The sequence below is a fragment of the Parasteatoda tepidariorum genome, chromosome 1 (genome assembly GCF_982258835.1).
Source record: "Parasteatoda tepidariorum strain Cologne lab strain chromosome 1, Ptep-v5.0, whole genome shotgun sequence".
In the NCBI taxonomy this organism is placed as follows: Eukaryota; Metazoa; Arthropoda; class Arachnida; order Araneae; family Theridiidae; genus Parasteatoda; species Parasteatoda tepidariorum.
Window position 1 is genome coordinate 40,632,254 of NC_141755.1, and position 20,530 is coordinate 40,652,783.

The window sequence follows — 20,530 nt, forward strand, 5'->3', positions numbered from 1 at the left end:
TTCAATAAAATTTAAAAGTAGCAGTTAGGCCTAATTAATTTCTGAAGTCAATCACATACAATTATATTTATACAAGAAAGCAACATATAATTATCCACTTTCTCGATGAAGTTGTATTTTATTTTACTCTAAAAAATGACATGAGGGAATGACAAATGTAAAAAATTTTACCTGGTTTGATTCATTCAAATTTATTCCACAGCAAGGCTTCTTTAAGTTGAAGATGGAAACATACTGCAATTTTGTTCTATGGTGCCAGTTGTTAACTTCTGAAGTTTTTATTAAAATATTTTTATTCTAAGAAGATTGCAGGTGATAAAAACATTGTTGTGAGGGAATGACGCGAAACACTGGGGACAAAGTTTAAAATAGTGCTGTGTTAATATTTTCATCAGAAATTAAATTTAAAATTGATTTTCTGAATTCTATATTTTAGTATTCTGAAATAAAAAACACGAATTTGTAAAAAAAAATTTATTTCAGTAACAATTTTTTTCTTTTTTTAAATCAGCAGTGGGGACAAGTGAGGGATTGACATATTTGTATATTTTAATTACCTAAAATAAATAAAAAATAAAAATTGATAATTTTATTTTTATTCTTTTGTTAGCTTGCATTCTGAAGGACACTTTCCCTGAATTTTTTTTTTCGTAAGCTGCAAAACAAACATAAAATATACTGGGAACATGAAAATGACTGTTTTTGTGAGAATGACCCATATTTTAAACTTTGATTTTCTCGATTCTCAACACACTGGCTTTTAAGAAAGGTTCTTCAAAATAAAAAAAAGCTCTAATTATAACACAAGAATTCAAAAAACTCTAAATACAAAACATAAATGCGTATAAATTAAAAACAATATAAAAGAAAATGAGAACAAATGGATTTAAATAGCTGACCACTTCTAATAAATGCGTTATTCTTTTAACCAAACATGATTAAAAGTAATGGAATTATTCACCGCTTACAATTTACAAATCACGACAAACAGCTAGAATTAAAACATATTCGTCAAAACCGTTACGATTGCTCTATTCAATAGAAAACAAGCATTTTATTTTTATTTTATTTTCTGTTTTTACATGTTATTTTTACTTTTTGTGATCTATTTTTTTGTTGTTGTTTTTATAAAAAATTTTTTGAGCGCTCATCACACTATTGTATTAATATATTTTGCTTTGGCTTTATTGATACAATATCAGAAAGCACTCTGTTTTGCGGATATAATCGTGTGGGCTGAAGAAAAGATTATATCTTTTTTTTCCGGTTTTTTAAAAAAAATTTCTTCGTTTTTTTTCTTTTTTTTTTAAAACTGTTGCTTGTTATTTTTTTTACTTATTATTTCCCCCCCCCCTTTTTTTTCATATGTCTATAATTTTTCTTGGTTTCATTCTTCATTTTGAACTTATCTAATGAGTTCTGAGTTAATTGCAGCTTAAGCGTAATAAATGAAGCTTATTGTTTTTTTCAACTTTCTTCGTGTTTTCTTGTATTTATTTATTTATTTATTATATATATATATATATATATATATATATATATATATATATATATATATATATATATATATATATATATATATATTTCCACATACAGATTTTCATGTCAAAAATTAATGCATTTTGCAGATTGGATAAATTGAAACAAGGGAAACTTTCATTGCTAATCTTGGAAGCATAGAAAACTGATTAAGTTGGCAAACGCAAAGCAAGTCTCTGATATATCTGATTTTCATAAATTGTTTAATAATAACATTTAAGTTTTATTTATTCAAGTGGAGAGGCATAATGAGTAGATATTATCCCATCGCAAGCATGCATTTTTCATAAAGATCATGACTAATAAATCCCCAATACGTGTCTTTGTTCTTAGCTACTATTATATAAAAATGCTGCAATTTCCATTTTCTATAGTAACATTCACTTCAGAAAATACTTTACTTTAAAGGTAATGAGTTTATGACTTCAGTTCATTTCTAATATATCTATGTTTTAAAAGGAATAAAAATTAAAATAAATATTTTTAAAAAACCCATTTTTGTAGTGGATAATAATAATTAAAAAATAAAAATTTGAAAAACGTGGGGAGCATGAAATGCATAACAGTAATGTTATATTAGTGTGCGTATGTGTGCTCATGTGAATATATATATGTATATCCGTAATTGTATCTGAATATTGATGTGTATGTGGAATATCTTTGTGTATATGCATGTGTATGGGTAAGAAAATGTGTATATGTATGTGTATATGTACTGTTATGTAATTCGTACACCCCACGTTTTTCGTCTTTCAAATTTTTTGTTTTTAATTATTATTCTCCACTAGAAAAAAGTGGTTTTTAAAAATATTATTTTTATTTTGATCTTTTTTTTTTGGTACTCATTTCCAAAATCTCAATTTTTTCTCTCACTGTACACAAAACTTTTCAACTGACTTGTGACACTAATTTGAAATATTCGAATCGACAACAAAATACATTCGCGAAAATACTAAATTTTCTTTATTTTAATTTTATTTTACTTTGTATGTCTTCTTTCTCTCCATTTTCATGCATTGTCATCCAATTCTGAACTATGGGCCAAGTTTGAAGTCTGTAGCTAGTCGGGAAGTTAGTTTTAAATCGATTACAAAATTCCACCCGAGCAGACATACACGAAGGCAAGTTAATATAAACGTGGTAAAAATATTGCATGATCTAATAAATTGATGGTTGGAATTAGTAACCATTGATTTTATTGAACAATGAATAATGTATTTATTTAAAACAAAATATTTTATATCTTGATGCTAGTTAAACTACTGATCTCTGATAAATAACCCGATGGAAATTTGATCAATTTAATATTAATCCTTTGGGAATTCCCAGGCACAAATTGGATTCAGTTTGAATGCCCGAAACAGTCTGATTTATACCTCAATGAGTAGTTTTTAAAATTTATTTTCTGAATACGACTAACAGAACGAATAGCTTTGAAATGTGCGGGAGATGTTTCAATTTTCAATTGTTGTAAAACTACATGAAGTATTATTGTTAGAGGCATGAAAGTTTTAAAGATTTCTCTGACCTATAATAAAATCGTATCAGAATTTCTTAGTTGCAAAGCACCTTTTATGTATTATATACCTATATATATATATATATATATATATATATATATATATATATATATATATATATATATATATGTAACATAAAAAGCTTCAATTAATCTTTTTATGTTAGTTTCTTTGCTATAAAACTTCATCCTAATTAATTATTCTAATCGAAATACTTTCTCACACTTTTAAAAGCCACATCCTGTTCTTAAATCTATTTTTGGCTCAAGTATGCATTTAATTAAGAGCAGGACAGTTTTCCCTTTGCTCTGTGTGGGAAGCATTCGATCTATTTCATAATCCAATAGCAACTACTAAGATTTCCCTCTTTCCCTAAATTAAGACATTTTACGGATTTTACTTTGCAAGATTTTCCCTAACATATAACCAAGGAGCGCAACTTTTCGTGTGCACTTTTACTCATTCTCATGACTGCTCTTGTCTAATAATTAATAAATAAATTTTGTACCCTCCTTCCCGACCTATGACCTGTTTTAATCCTTCCACTCGGCAACGACGTTATAAGTCGACAGGATTTAACGGTCGGGAACGGGGTACGGTACATCAACGATATGGAATATCTCTCATTTAAAATTAAATAAATCAACTTCGGAAGAGGGTACTTCAAAAATATGGAATAACTTCAAATCATTTATTCAAATGAACAGTTGGTAAATAAGCAGTCAAATTCTTCTTCAACTTATGGCAATAATTCATTCACCCAGTATCTTCATCAAAAAAAAATAAATAAATAAACTCTTCAAAACTTTTTGTTTATTATAAATGATACCTACGCACAGTGGAACTAAACGATCATCCGTTTTCCATGTCTATGCTGCATATTTTGTCTACGTTCCTGAGAATACTAGAAAGCTGAGCTTCAATTCCTTCCTTGGACTAAAAAGAAAAACTGCATCGAATTCCTGATAATTAAAATGTTTTATTGAAACTATCCCTTTGAGAAAGCGTTGATTTTGCCACTCTTAAGTGCTGAGCTGGATCTTATCGTCGATGAATAATTGTTCTCACACCCACGATGGTCTACTTAAATATTCGACATTCAAAAGAAAAATAAGCTTCAATTTCTCAGTCACTATTGGTGTTAATTTACGATTCATCTTAACGAAGAAACAAATTTTTTCCCTAGCAGCTCACGTCTTTGGTTTTGGAATTGTGTTTACGGAATTTCAACGCATTCCCCATCTCTGTTGTGGTTTTCAAAATATCTCGGACTAATTCGAACTTTTTCAGGTATCCTTTGAGTTAAAGTTTTTTACATTTCTCATAAATCAATTTCTTAAATGATTATGGTTTTAATTTTTTCCCATATTTGATGTTTCAAAGTGAAACTACTTTTTATATATTAATCGTATTTACTGTTGAAATTTTTTTTTTCTTGAAATTTTTATTTTTAGTGAATTGATTGTCATAAGAAATGTTTCGAGAAATTATTTTTAAATTTATTGTTTTATGTGTTACAGCTTCTATGATTTTTTGAGTAGTAGAAATAATGTTTTTGTTTTACTGTAGTGTTTAGGATTAATATGAAAATGCTATTTAAATTTTTTTTTTCTCTTCGTAATGCAACTGCAATAATTATTGAAATTCAATTTTAATATATGAATGCAATTACGGTGTGGCTAAAATTAAATCAAGAAATGTTAAAACTAATACAAATAGTTTGGAATAATGAATAAATTACTTGTTGTTAAAATTTAAATTGAAGTACAACCAGACACTAATGCTTGAGTCCAACGTTGGTAATTAGTTCATAGCTCTGTTCTAGCTCAGTAATTTCCATAAACAAATCGTTTCTTTATTTCTGAACTTTAATTCCAGCATACAGATAGGAAAATGATCAAACACAAATTGAAAAATTTAGTAACCAAATACACTTCAAAAACACGTTTAAAATAGAAATGAAAATATTTGAATTCATAACAATTGTGACAAATTAAATTATCAATTAAGATCTCTGCACAAAAATTACTTTAAAAAATGTCCGAACTAAAATTTTTGAAAAAAAAAAAATTATGTCCAAAATGAAAGATAAATGAAAAAAAAAAAAAAAAATAAAAGGTAATTTGCAAATAAACCTAACTTGCACTTCAGATTAAAAATAAGGAAAATAGCTAGATCAGTCAAAAATTAAAAACTGATTTACCTTAATACCATATTAAATTTGAAAGCTTGTTTTGGATTTCAATTAGTGATAAGTTGTGTTAAACAGGTTGTAATGCAAAATCTGAGAAGACTGATCACCTTTTCTGATTATAAAAGCAATTTGTCTTTACATATTTCCTGAAATCCGGGTTAATAATTGCAATAAAAATACCAATAAAGAAAAAGTATAAATAAATATAGAAAGTAGATGGAGAATAAGAGAGAAAAAGAAATGAAAAAAGGGTATAGAAGGTAAATTTTTGGACATAAAAAAAAATACGGATATTTTGCTATTAAAGTGATAAATATTAAAGGTAAATAATAGATAAAGTGAAATAAAGACAATCTTGGTCTTTAGAATAACAACCACTGTGTCATTTTTTTTTTAATTTTTTCAAACAAGGTAAACAAGACTCAAATCTAATTTCAGATTTAAATTTTTCCTATAAAAATGTTTTTTGTGTTTTACATTTTAAATTACACATTTTTAACAAATGTTTATAAATTTTTGTCATCATGACTGAAGAGATAACATAAATTGGTATTATGAGGAATACTTCTTGCAGAATAACTGTAATGTGATCTTTAAACAAAATATTTTTGAAACTGAAAAAATTGTTAAGTCAAAAGAACTGTTGAAAATGAAAATCTTAAAATTGCTGATGATGCTACTACAGATTTTTGTATGTGTTAAAATTTTTACCATGAGTACAAATGTGTATTTTTGATAATTCAAATATTACTTTTATATATTGTCAACATTACAAATTTGGTTATTTTAAATGTGCTTCTACCATAGGGAAGATTTTGCAAATGGATAATTTCAAAATTTTTGGATTCTAATTAGACAATTTTGGCGAAGGGGGATGTAACATAAAAAGCTTCAATTAATCTTTTTATGTTAGTTTCTTTGCTATAAAACTTCATCCTAATTAATTATTCTAATCGAAATACTTTCTCACACTTTTAAAAGCCACATCCTGTTCTTAAATCTATTTTTGGCTCAAGTATGCATTTAATTAAGAGCAGGGCAGTTTTCCCTTTGCTCTGTGTGGGAAGCATTCGATCTATTTCATAATCCAATAGCAACTACTAAGATTTCCCTCTTTCCCTAAATTAAGACATTTTACGGATTTTACTTTGCAAGATTTTCCCTAACATATAACCAAGGAGCGCAACTTTTCGTGTGCACTTTTACTCATTCTCATGACTGCTCTTGTCTAATAATTAATAAATAAATTTTGTACCCTCCTTCCCGACCTATGACCTGTTTTAATCCTTCCACTCGGCAACGACGTTATATATATATATATATATATATATATGTATGTATATATATATATATATGAAGTTTTATAATGATTACGATTACATATGTCTGCATGTTGGTAATATTTATAAATCATTTAACAATCGAAAATCAAAATAAATAATATAAAACAAATAAGCTTAAATTCACAATATAAATAAAAGTCTATAAAAAAATTCAGATTTTTTTTTCATTTATTTAAATATGAAACGGTTTATATGAAATACGAGTAAATGAAAATAACTATTTCAAAAATAAATGATTTTGGTACCGGGAAAAAAAAAATACTAAAGTAAGAAATAACATTTTTTCGGATAATAGAATTTGTCAATTTTCTACTCAATATCGAATATATTATATTTTTATGAAAAAAATTTCTTTTTGAAGAATTGACTGTTTTCAAACATGACAAAATATTATTTTTGCGAAGTTATAGGTTATTGTATAATGTAGTATATTTTTAATAGGCAGAAATTGTCCTAAAAGAAAATATGTACACTGCTATCTTCTTGCTTCTTGCTTTCGTTCACTACAGTAGTGCAGTTGTCTGCGATGAGAGCTATTGTGGCGTAGAATACTTTTACATCAATTGCAAGCAAGGCTACAGACCAGTATATGTAGTATGTAATTGCTGTGCTACTTGCGAAAAAGTCCTAAGTAAGCTTTATAGTATTTAAATTCTACAACAATTACTAAATTTCATTTGTTCATAGTTGCTGTATTTTTCACTTTCTGGTCATAATTTCTTATAATTGTTGGAATGTAAAAACCGATTTTAAATTTGTAAACAGTGCAATTAAAATGCATAAATATTTAAAATTTATTCTGAATATTTAGGCGTTTTAATTTATTTGTATTAAATTGGGGTCAATATCTTTATACGATACCTTTAAAAACTAAGTCAAAAATTTTAACGCACACATTTCAGCATTACTCTAAAAATAAAATTCAAAAAGAACATTTCTAGAAAAATCATTAAAAATTTAGTTATAAATAAATAGTTTTCGTGATTTTGAGGGAGAACATAATAGATGGGCGAGTTGATAAGTTTTAAGCAGGGATTCTCAATACCTGTGAACAAGAGAATTTCTTGCGTTAAGCAGGAAATGAATAAAAATAGGTTAGAAATTTAGAATGCAGTTATTTTTATTACAAATTCAAGTAGAACAAATTCTTCTTTTTAATTAAAATGATTTAAATTGGCGATGACATAATTTCTGATAATATTACACACACACACACACACACACACACACACACATATATATATATATATATATATATATATATATATATATATATATATATATATATATATATATATATATATATATATATATATATATATATATATATATATAGGTCAGAAAAAGTCTGAGGTATCTGGTACCAAGCACTCACCAACTGGTCCTGCCATTCCCTCATATTGCGAGGGGGTAGCGTGGCAGCACGAATTTGGTTTTCCAAGTAGAGCCACAAATGTTCTATTGAATTAAGGTCAGGTGAATTTGGGGGCCAAGACATGACTTGAAAGTCACTGGAATGTTCCTCGACGATTCGACCCTTATGACATGGTGCATTATCCTGTACGTAAACACCATCCCCAGCAGGAAAAACTGTTGCCATGAATGGGTGAATCTTGTCTGCAACTATGTTCAAGTAGCTTACAGACGTCAGGGATTGTTCTATGAGGATTATGGGTCTTAATGTGCCCCATGAAAACATTGTTCCTGGGCGAGAAACGATGAAAACCTGGAAGAGCCCATTGTTATAGATGGAGGGTGATCATAATGCAATGGTCATAATGTATATATATATATATATATATATATATATATATATATATATATATATATATATATATATATATATATATATATATATATATATATATATATATATGATCTTTAAAATCTTACATCTCATACAACTGGATTCATATTTTTTTTATCAAAAAGATCCTACTCAATATTAAATTGGGTCATACATTTTGAAATGATCACTGTAAACTTCCTCAAAGAATTAATTACTGAGAAAAATCATTGTAACACCTTACTCTTTATGCTATAAACTTTTGGAAAAAGAGAAGTTGCATTTGGGAAAAGCCTTTGTTTGAAATACGTATTATTTAAATGAAATTCAAGCAATTTAAGTTTAATTAAACATACAACATGAAGAATTTTATGCACCATTTTTATTTCATTTCAGATAGAGGAGATAAATGTGAAATAAAAGCTGAGCCTGCTGTTGAAGTTGATTTTGGTGCGTATATAGTTAATGGGGGACAAGTACCAAAAGTAAATTACAGCTATCCTCGCTGTGGACCAGGACTTAGATGCAATCCCGATAGCCACAGATGTGAACCTAAAGCCACATCGGGATAAATATTTTATACCTTTTTACTTTGCTTCTTTTATTAAAAAATGCGAAGGAAAATGTGTTGAAATTGAAGGATTAAAATAATATATTTTATGTTGTTTCATTTTCCACCTTCTTTGTTAAAAAAATTATCAACATTTTAAAAATAAATTATGTTCTCATATGTTATCACGAAATTATAAAAAATTAATGTTGAAACTAAAATAAGTTACAATAATAATTCCAATTTTTTATACAGAAAGCTAAATTTTTGTTTTTATATGCATTTTAGCATAGGGGCTTTTGAGAATGCTCACATCAAAAAGAAATAGTGTGGCAGCATGAGATTTTAGTTTGAATGATGCTTTTTCCCACTGTATAGTTTTAAGCAAAAATTTATTGAATAGGGTGTTCTACATTACTGCCCTAAATATGTATTTTTAATAATGCTTGTCAAAATTAATGTAAAAAATGTAGACACATTGAGTGATGACAATTGGATATTAATCAAGAATCAAATGAAAAATACTTTCTAAATATATTAAATCACTGAGCACCATCAAAGACATCAGGTAGACAGGATCAATAAATGCAATGCCTGTTGAAGAAACTATTGAAGTTGTTGAAGTGCCTGTTGAAGGTATTTCATTAAAAATCATCTTTATTAAATATTATCTGGATCAATTACTATTACACCAGTAGAGCTCTTCACCAAAATATGTTGATTTTTGTGCTCCTCCTAAACGAATTTGTATCATTTTTTCATTAGCTTTGATTTTTAGTTTTTAATTGCTACCAAAATAAACTAAGCATTGATGGCATCAATAACATAATAGTGATGTTTTACATTTCTTTTTAATTATCATTACATTTGGTTTAATTACATTTCTTTTTATCATTGCCTCATTAATTAAGCATTGCCTTATGAAAAAATAAAACTTATATAAAAATTCTGCAATTTCCATATTTTCGACAGGAAAACTTACTTCAGATAATTCTTTACTTTAAAAGTAATAAGTTAATTATTTTATGTTTTAAAATTTATATGTTTATGAACTTATACGTTTATATACCGTGCAGTATAGCAACAACTTTTCTAATAAAAAAAACATAAATTAAAACATTTCCTGCATAATAGAGGTAAAATTTCATGCAAATGACCATTTTTGGAAAATTTGCTTTTCATATAGTAACGGCTTACCATAAATTCAAGTTTTCAAAATTGCAGTTTTTATTTCCATACATCTAATTAAAAAAATGTAACCAACTAAATGATTTTAATGCCAGGCTTTACGAATTCAAGATAAAACTTGCAAATTTTGCCACATATTGTTAAACCATATTTTATTGTAAATTTAACAAAATTTATTTTCAAAGCACTTCAGTAAAATTTATTGAACTTTTTGGTGTTCCCATAGAGCCAGAAAAATGGTTAACTTTACCATATTCTGGGAATCATGACCATGCTTTCTTTTTTCTCAGTTTGCGATATTATCTGGACCAATTACTATTACACCAGTGGAGCTCATTACCAAAATATGGTGATTTTTTGTGCTCCTCCTAAACGAATTTGAATCATTTTTCCATTAGTTTTGATTTTCAGTTTTTATTTCAATTAGCAATTGCTACCAAAATAAACAAAACATTGTTGGCATAGCATAGTGATGTTTTACATTTCTTTTTAACACATCTATATCATTTCCTCATTAATTTTGCTTTTCAGCAAATAACTTTTGTATTCCAATTTTACTTTTTTTTTGCATTTTTATTTCAATGGTAAATATTAAAAAACTTAACTATACATCATTGAGGTCAATATCATGGAAATCTTTAACCTTTGTCTTCAAACGCGTTTTTATAAAAGCAAAATTGATAAAGAGATAATATTACTCGTTTAAGTGTATAACTACAAACAAAATAAATAAGTTTCGATTCAAATAAGTTTAGAGCTACTAATTCTGTGACGTAGTATTCTGATATTTCCACTTAAGTTTATCTAACATAAATATATAATATGTAATTAAATATTAAAAGACGTGCAATAAATTCCTTTTTCATTAAGGAGTGCTAAAATCCACCTGACATCAATTATGTTATCTTCTAATATATTTGATGAAATGGAATCATCTACAGTTTAATTTGGTTTAATTTTAAACAATGTTGATTGACATGGAAACAATGATGACCAAAACAAAAATTTTATTTTTTAAACCTCTCCCGAATGATCTAATTTAAATTGGAGAGCAATTTTTAGGATTGGAGGCTAAAATTGCCCACCGACTTTACAGTCGGTGTAAAGGGCAATATAAGATGCAAAATTTTTGCGACCGTTCTGTAATAAATTACAGAATGGTCGTAAGAACCGTTCTGGAGTTATAACAGAGGCACACCGATAAACGCACGCACAAACTTTTAATTTTATTATCATAGATTTTAGAGTTACGTTATAAAAAGCGACAAAATATTTGCTTCATTCGAAATGGGTGTAAGGCTGCATAACCTTCTATAAAATTGTGATAAACCGTAGACAAAATAAATGATATTTTTAATGATTTATTAAAAACATATTGAAAATTAGATATCAGTCGTGATATCTCTACGGTTTTCGATGCACAGAAGTGGTTTCGGTGGAAATTTTATAAACAGAGCATTCGAAATCTTCGACATAAAAATATAAAGAAAGGGGCTCAAAATCTTTAACCCCCACTTAATCTTCTCAGAGAAAAATAAATTCTGTAACTACTGCATTGTAATATTAATAACATTTCTGAAAAAAAAAAAAACTTTTTTTTGGTTAATGAATCCAAAATATTAAGCAGTTGAACAATATATTGGGTACTTTTTCTGTTGAAATGATAATGGTTTAAATTAGAGTCCTTATTACCACACATTCAGTAAAAAATACAAAGTAGGAAAAGAAAATTAGACCAAGTAATGACCATGCTATGTTTACTCATGCCATGTTTTGTCATGCCATGTTTAAACACTAGAAGTGTCGTTGGGGGTAATTTTGATTGTTTTTTGCCATTTCTTATGTTATTTTTGCAGTTACACGTTTAATTTCGAAGGTCATATTTTCATGGCTTTTCCTAAATGGTTTTTAAGTAAAAAAAAATAAAAATTTCCTGCATTTCTGTTGACTACAGAAGTAAATAATTATTGATATGCAGTCAAAGGGCATAAATAAAACAGCCAAAAGTGGTCCTTCCGATCCCTATAAGAAAAACGTTCATTTTTTAGGTTTCGCGTCTGTTTTTGATTTTGCTGAATTATATGTATATATATTGTAAATATCTGTTTTCTTCTATTGTAAATATATATGTATATATATATATATATATTGTAAATTAATATCCATCGTGTTAAGAGATCTCACGGCAACAGTTTTCATGAAATTATTAATATCTTAGATTCGATTACCGAAGTAGCTTAGTTTGATAAACTAGTTCGTTACTGTTGAATTATAATTTAGTTATTTGCGTCTAAAGGAAAGCATGTACATACTGATTTTAATCTGTTATATTTGTTATAATCTTGGAAAAGATAGATGTTGAGGATTGTTGAGGAACAGTTATTGCCTTGTAAATAACAATGAAAGCTTATTGTATAACGCTCAAGCCACATAACTTTGATTTCAACTGATGTAAAATGTGAAAAATATTTTTTTATTGGCTATTTGCATTCGAGTAAGTTGAAAAATGGCAAATGAATTGCAACCAGGGAAAAGTATAGTGTTCTAATCATGAACTCCAGGTGCAGCGGAATTATTGCACAGAAACGGTGCAGCGGAAACAGAAGAAAAATTAATCCCTAAAAACTCTTACGTATTGTATTTTCAGCAATATTCATCATTTAAAAACATCAATTACTCATGAGGGTCAAATTGATCGCGAATGACGATTAGGTAAGTCCCAAATCAGCTTGTTCTTGTGCTAAGGTATCATGAATAAATTACCAAATTTTATCACTGATTATAAAACCATATATTATTGATACTTTTGACAAAATCATCACCAAAACACTTCAATAAGAATTATCGAGCTTTTTGGTCTTCTCATAGATAAACACGGTAAAATGAACCATATTAGGGCAGTTTTGACCACATTTTCTTAGAGCTCGTGGCTACTTCTAATCCCTCAAACGTGAAATTTCTCGTTCAAGGAAAGACTACAGCTTGCAAACCATTCTAACCATTCTTATTACCTTTAAATTTTTCCCTGTTGCTGATGTAGGCAAGGGGTGTGCGATTGTTCTTGTCGTCGAGTGGCGCCATCTATTCGAAGGAATGACTTCTGCCGCACCCATGCGTCACACCTGTTTATAGGGAGGAACTCATTCATACATCCCCAGATCGCATATTTGACCTGAACCAGAAAACGATCAATCACCCATTCAGTACCCCCAGAGGTATAATTTTGTTATGGGAACGTGGAAAACTTTCTGACTCGACAGATTTAACACTCAAAACTCACCATTTACTAGTATTTGGCGGGCTGGATACGAACTCCCTTTCTCACGAAAATTTTGATTTAAATAGTATATTTCATTTTTAAGAAAAATCCGTAGATTGAAAAGAGAAAAAATAATAATAAATAAGCGATTTCAGTAAAAAAAAAAAAACTTGCAACTGTTCATACCTAAATAACAAAATTTGATTCTACTATGAAGACACATAGTGTTTTGCTTATTTAGCTTATTATCGTAGCATGTAACGAGCTCGTACCAATTTTTCAAGACTTATTCTTTATATATATTTTTTGCTTAAATTACAACCTAGCATTTTATATATTTCATAAGTAAGCATGCTTAACGGTTTTCAATGTTTTAGTTAAGACTTAATTCTGAATGGTAAGGAAAATTTTAAAAGAATTTTCAGTGTCATCAAAGTCATTACGAATTGTGACTTTAGTACAAAGTCACCACCTTGATTGAAGGGACCTAGGGCCATATAATTTGTCTCCTAAAATCCTTAATATAGTTACAAATAAGTCTCATTAAACACAGAGAGAATATTTATAATTCCTATGCTCCTTTGAAGTGTTTGGTAGCATAAGAAGGAAACTAAAAAATAATTTTTAAGCTATATTTTACAGCTATTTAACACATTCTGACTGATGAATATTTTGAAGTTAGATGTAGAAATATTCAAACTGTAGGAAATATCTTAAAGCTATAAAAATGAAGTGGTTACACAGGTTCGAAAGATTACAAAATATATACAAAGTATATTTCTGAATAGGTCTCATAACGTGGTCTTTCACTTCAATATTTCTACATATTATTATTTCGATATTGTAAATCTCAAATTTCAAAATCGTTGAATCAATTTAATTCAATGCTTATACAATAACTAATTTTATACAACTGCCCTGTTTTTAAAACAGGATAAGCTTGCTTTCGTGAAAGCAAAAAACCCGAATTAATCTCTATTTGAATTCATATTTTAATGGATAACAATCGAAAATATTAAGCATAATTTTTGTTCATATAAAGTATCAGTTTAAATATCACATAATATTTATTAGGTCAGAAAAAGACAGCAGAATAGACATGTACAAGGCTATCTTCTTGATTTTTGCTTTGTTCCACTCTGTAACTTGCGAAGAAGTTCTAGGTAAGAAAAATTAAATTATTTATCACTTTTTTAATAAAGTATCAATTATATATATATATATATATATATATATATATATATATATATATATATATATATATATATATATATATATATATATATATATATATATATATATATATATATATATATATATATATATATATATATATATATATATATATATATTAAATGTTCCTTTAACAGAAAAACTTGATAAAACGAAAAAATTTCGTTGATGAACTTTATTCATTGAACAATAGTACAAGATAGTGCGCATTTGTGAAAAAATGGACACAATCATGGGTGTCCTCCTTCTGTTCTCATGGAGACTCATCTATATAAGCATAGATGAAAGTTCAGTGCTTTAGAGATAAATTTAGGTTACTTTACACCATGTGGCAATATGTTTACTCTATATGCATAACTGAAAGTTCAGTTGCTTTTGTGACAAAATTAGGTTATTTTACACCATGTTGCAATATGTTTCGTCTATATACATAGCTGAAAGTTCAGTTACTTTTGTGACAAAATTAGGTTACTTTACATCATGTTGAGCTGAAAGTTCAGTGCCTTTGTGACAAATTTTGGTTATTTTGCATAATGTTACAAAACATTGTAACAACTGGTTATAATAAAGAATTTTCGAATTAATTTCTTCTTTTTGATTTTAAATTCGTATTATTGAATAGAACAACTTAAGTCAAGACACTTGCAGGGTGCAAATTTGCCTGCATGAAAATTTCATAAGTCATGCAAAATTTCACTTCTAATTATAATATAATTTGTTTTTGAAAATATGAATATAGAATTTTAGTATTTTAGTAATTATAGATGTTTAAAAGTAAAGAATAAAAGGATTCTAAAACAGTATCGTGTTCTTAAATATTACCGGTGTATTCCTTCATTTATGGTTTGCTTGTGAGGCAATGTGTAGTCAAGTTTGATACACTAGAAAAATTTATTATAAAGACATTAATTAAATTTTCATGTAATTTTACCTTTTTTAAATTTTTCCTGCATTTTGTAAATAATTAAAAGTCGTGTGTCAAAGCAGAGTTAAGGAGTGTAAGGTTTGCTATTTTTTTAGAGTTATCTTTAATAATTTAGGTTTTCATCTAAATTTAACTATATATTTCGCAGAAAAAGAAAAAAAATTATATACTTAAGTTTCGAAATCATACACAAAAACGTACTCTGAATAAGCATATTTTCTTTTCCACGGATTTGGATTTCGGAGCCAGCAATCTTGGAAGCAGCAATCCTTGAAGGAGGTGCCAGCAATCTTGGAAATATTGTGCTAACGATTTTGTCAGGAGCGCGATCCAGAGTTTGGACCAATTAATTTTGAGTATTTCACCCTATCTCGAGAAATTTTTTCAACAAATAAAAAAAAATTGCTCACATTATTAAATTTGTTTATCGTACGATAATTACTATCGTAAAGTACTGGGTGAAAAAAAAATTGCTGGAAAAGGTGAATACATGGTCATTCCTCAATACCTCCAATATAAAATCGTAAAAATCTAGAAAAAGGAGCACAAAAAGCTTAATACCTTAATAGTCCGTTGAAAAATAAGGAACAGTCTGCAACCAATATAATTAATAGGCCTGTCAGGAAAGAAGGTGGTGATCTGTTGGACACATGCACATATTGGACACATTGCTTAAATAAAACATACGTTGATTGAATCAACATTAAATGGAAGATGCATTGCTTAATTCGCATAACAAGAAAAAACAGGTCATTTTGTAAACGGGCCGTCTTTATTTTAGGCTCAATAAAAAGGAGTTGCTGCCGAAAAATTTCAATCATTTTAAAGAAAACAACAGATGAATTTAAAATCGTCGATTATTTCGAGGAAAACAGCCGATGAACTTTCAGTTGCGCCATCCTTCCTACTGGGGAAGATGGAAAAAGAAAAAAAATCTCCGTTTAACGTAGACGGGATCAAGAAAAAATTACGAAAATCGAATGCCCGTGTTTCCTAGTCCTAGACCTCTCGGTTGGTCAAGGTGCCTGAGGCCGGAGTGACCCTTTACCCCTTCATCATGTGATGGTGTATCTATGTGGTGAAACCTTGAGGTCCTTGCATCCTAAAAATAAAAGTAAGGAATTAATAGTGAGCACATTTCTTGAGTGATATCATAAAAATGATACATTTTTGCAATAAAGTAAATAAATACGTAAAAGTAATAACGCAAAGTATGCTTCTGGTAAGAAGTTTGTCAAAATTTAATTGTACTTCCCAGGTACAATTCTCTTTCTCACTTCACAATCTCAACATTCTCACATTACATCTAAAGATTTTCCTTACATTTCACAGTTCCCTTCTACTAAGGCATAGTCAAAATTTTTACAAATCAGGTTGATTTGCGCCAACGCTTTCACAATCTTTCTTTTTGTATTTTGTCTTTATATGATTTCATATATTTAACAGTACCATTTGTATATTTATAAGAGCCATATATATCTTTATTAATGCCATTGCCATATAATGTTTATTCACTATATTCGCGTCATTGAGTTTACTCACATGGTCAGTTGTTGTTGTAGTTCATTTAAGTCGCACTAGAACTCACACGGTCAGAGTTACATCACTTGCGAAAAAGTGCGACTGGCCTCAGGGAGGCGCCTTCAGCAAAATTTTCGAACTCAAAAATTGAGTCGAAATTTCGGCTTTTCAGTCAAACGCTTTCTTAAAAAAGTTTCGATTTAGTTTGTTTAAGTGGTGATCGAAGCTGTCAATCTCTACTTAAACAAACTAAATCGAAACTTTTTTAAGAAAGTCCGAGTTTAAGAGCCGTTTGTCCCTTAAACAGGAAAACGCTATAAGCGAGTTGCAGTTGGAAAAAATAGAAGTTACGGTTAAGACAGGAATAAAAAGATAAAATGAAAGATAAAGAGTTTAAAAAAATAAGGTAGTTACGGTTAAGAAATAAGAAAAAAGTGTAGAAGTAAAAGATTACGCAGGGAAACATCAAAGAAAGCCGATGCACCTGCCTTTCTACGAATTTGAGGGCAGCAAACCACTTCCGTAAGAGAAGGTTTAAAAAATACAATATTGATTGAAGGAACTCTGTAAATTTAGATCTAAAGCAAATAGTGAGTGACACAATTACATGCACACACAAAAAAAACATTTTAATTAGTATTTACAATTCTTTATTATTCTATTTAATAAAAAACGGTAAATTTTTTAATCGTAAGGTATACAACTGCTTACATTATTTAAAAAAATATAGTTTTATAAGGCATTATCCAAAATTTGGCCGAAATCGGTTGAATAATTCCTGAGAAATTGAAATTTAAAATACAGCTTTTTTTTTTAAATTTGATTACAAGGGACTGATAATTTGACTGATTTCGTTTAACTTTTGCCTTTTACCATTTAAAATGAAATTCTTTAAAGTAATAATAAATATTTTAGATACCTTACTACTCAAAATTGTTTTGACTATTATTATGTAAAATTATAAAAATTAAACAATAATTAATGTTATTTTTTACATCGAATTATCTTAAGAAAAATTAATTTTATAACTGTGTGCAAAAAGTTTTCAATTTGCTCAATAATCTCTCGAGATAGAGAGAAATAGGGAAAATTGTGATTATATTAAATGGTCCAAACTTTTTACCGCTTCCCTGATCGAACTATTTGGACCATAAATCCCAAATTGCAGTTGCTCCCTACAGTTTGAGGATCAAAATTTGTCAAAAAAAAATCAAGTTCAAAATAATAAAAAAATAATAAAAATTTTAAAAAAAGGTATGTTTATTCCGAGAAAGTACGCTTTCGTGTCTGACTTCATAACTTTTATTGTCGTTTTCTTTAATTAATTAACACAGTTGAGGTCACCCCCTCAAACCTTTGAGATTGAGTCCTAGGACATCAAAATCCAGTCTTTGTATCAAAAGTTATTCAAGGTATTTCGTTTATTTTTTGCGTACTGTACTTAAAAATTATACGGTAAATAGCACAAGTCATAAATATTGTAAACAGTACAAATACCGTCACATTAAGATGGAGTGTTGTTTTTTTTTAGCTTAGATGAAAAAATACCATAGATGTAATTGCTGGGAAATCTTGCAGGCAATTTTAACTGTTAACCCTAACTGTACCTTAGCTTTATACGATTAACCTTCCCTGTACAAAAGAAAAATATGCTCATAATTTAATTAAGAAGGAATACTAAGAAATAATTTTACTAAGTTACTAAAAATTAAAAGATTTCATAATTTAATCTTAAAAAGAAAAAAAAAACAAGAGTACAAGATTTTTGCTATCTTAACTAACAACATTCCTGTGCAATAATTTATGCTAAGTCAATAAAATGTGTTCTTTTTTCTTTTGTCTCATATTACAGGTGTGGGAGAGATATGTCAGGCGGACGACCCTTCCAATGCTGCAGCAGCTGCGTCTCATGGCGGTGATAGAAATAGAGCAGATGCCCCAGCACGTTGCGGACCTGGTTTGGTTTGCAGCTATTCGTTTAAAGATTCTTACCGCAGATGCCTAATCAAACCATAGAAGTCAAAATACGTGTACAGAAGACAATTTCAAAGATGCGTACATCAATTTTTGTAAAGTATCTCCACAAAAATGTTGAATAAAACATTTATATATATAGTTTTTATTGTATTTATAGAAATCTGTTTCAGCTTTTGTACAAAAAAATTCATATTGACGACATATATTTTTTGAGCGTGTAAGAAAAGTGACGTTGTTTAGTGTCCCTGTATATCACCTAAGTTTAGAGAGTTACAGCAGTTTGAGAGATATCTGCTATAAAGGTTGCGAAAAAGAATTATAACTTAGTCGGTTGCCACACTTGACGAATTTTTTCTCAAATCCATTCTCTTATTTCCTGTTTAAAGGTTTATATACGCAGTAGAAAATTGGCGTAATAGAAGTAAAAAAGAATTAGACACTAATAAGGATACGGAAAAAAATAGGATTAAGTTACGAAGATTGTCATCGCATTATTGCTATCATACCCATTAATCCAAAATTATTATTATCATTTATTTATTAGATAAATATTTAGAATAAACGCTTTAACATTTCGAATCATCGGTTGTGATAACTGCATAATTGATATTTGTCTTCTTCTCTCCCAATAATTTGAATTCCTGCTAATATACGTTTCTTTAGACTTCACGAAATTCGTTTCTTTTTCAGTATTCATATTTGCATTACAATCACCACCTAGACAGTAATCATGAATAAGGTAATCATAAAAAAACTTTACATTTATATTTTTTAATAGCATTAAAAATCCATTTTGATGAAAAGAAAGAGAAGGTAAAGAAACAGAGCCTGGAAAACAACTCCAAGAAATTCACAGATTATCGTCTGAATATCTTTACTTTAATTTGTGTTACTTTTTTCATTAAAATACTCGTACAACTTAACTCGTAAATTTTTGAATATGTAGTTGATGAAGTTGATCTAGACTAAAAATGTGCGGACATGAAAAACCTGAAACATTACTCATTTTCTCAATGGGTAATAAACAAAAGAAGCTCCCTTGATGATATGGCAGCAGTATTAAGATGCATCAAGCTACTTTTTCACTAAACAAGAAACACAATATTAAGTCAAATTTAATTAAATCATTTATCACCTGCATTAGTTCTTCAAATATTAAAGCATGACTTTCTCCTTCCTGCCAAAATGTTTGCAAGGAATAAAAATAACTTCTTAGCATAAAAATAAATATTTTACAATTTTTTTTTTATTTGGTATAGAATATCAAAAATACTTTCATAAAAATGCAAAGTATAGAACTATCCTAACCTTAAAATTTAATTACTTCAGAAAATAAATTATTATCCAGCTATAATATCTGCGCGTAATATGATATTGAGTTGAGATTAATTTGAAAAGTGAGAAAAATGAATAAGTGCTTCTAATTTTAAGATTAACATATAAAAAAATTCTTGTGAATGAACTCATGTTAAGTCGACGATAAATACTTGTTTCA

At 28.3% G+C, this 20,530-nt stretch overlaps 1 protein-coding gene and 1 long non-coding RNA gene across 2 annotated transcripts; both read left to right on the forward strand.

Moving 5' to 3' along the window:
- The first annotated feature begins 1,799 nt into the window (after positions 1–1,799).
- Positions 1,800–9,048, forward strand: LOC147816406 (uncharacterized). The gene is made up of 3 exons (XM_087162520.1): positions 1,800–1,947; positions 7,038–7,227; positions 8,779–9,048. Exons 2-3 carry the CDS (start codon positions 7,062–7,064, stop codon positions 8,952–8,954), a joined length of 342 nt encoding a protein of 113 aa, XP_087018646.1. The 5' UTR covers positions 1,800–1,947; positions 7,038–7,061; the 3' UTR covers positions 8,955–9,048.
- Positions 9,049–14,284: 5,236 nt separating this feature from the next.
- On the forward strand, positions 14,285–19,174 carry LOC139425372 (uncharacterized). Its single transcript, XR_011636604.2, has 2 exons — positions 14,285–14,542; positions 18,911–19,174. It is a non-coding gene; the product is annotated as an uncharacterized LOC139425372 (long non-coding RNA).
- Positions 19,175–20,530: the final 1,356 nt, after the last annotated feature.

Coding starts and splice junctions, on each gene's coding strand:
- LOC147816406 (XM_087162520.1), top strand. CDS start 7,062: ATGTACACTGCTATCTTCTTGCTTCTTGCTTTCGTTCACTACAGTAGT. Junction 7,228..8,778: donor TACTTGCGAAAAAGTCCTAA/GTAAGCTTTATA, acceptor ATTTCATTTCAG/ATAGAGGAGATAAATGTGAA.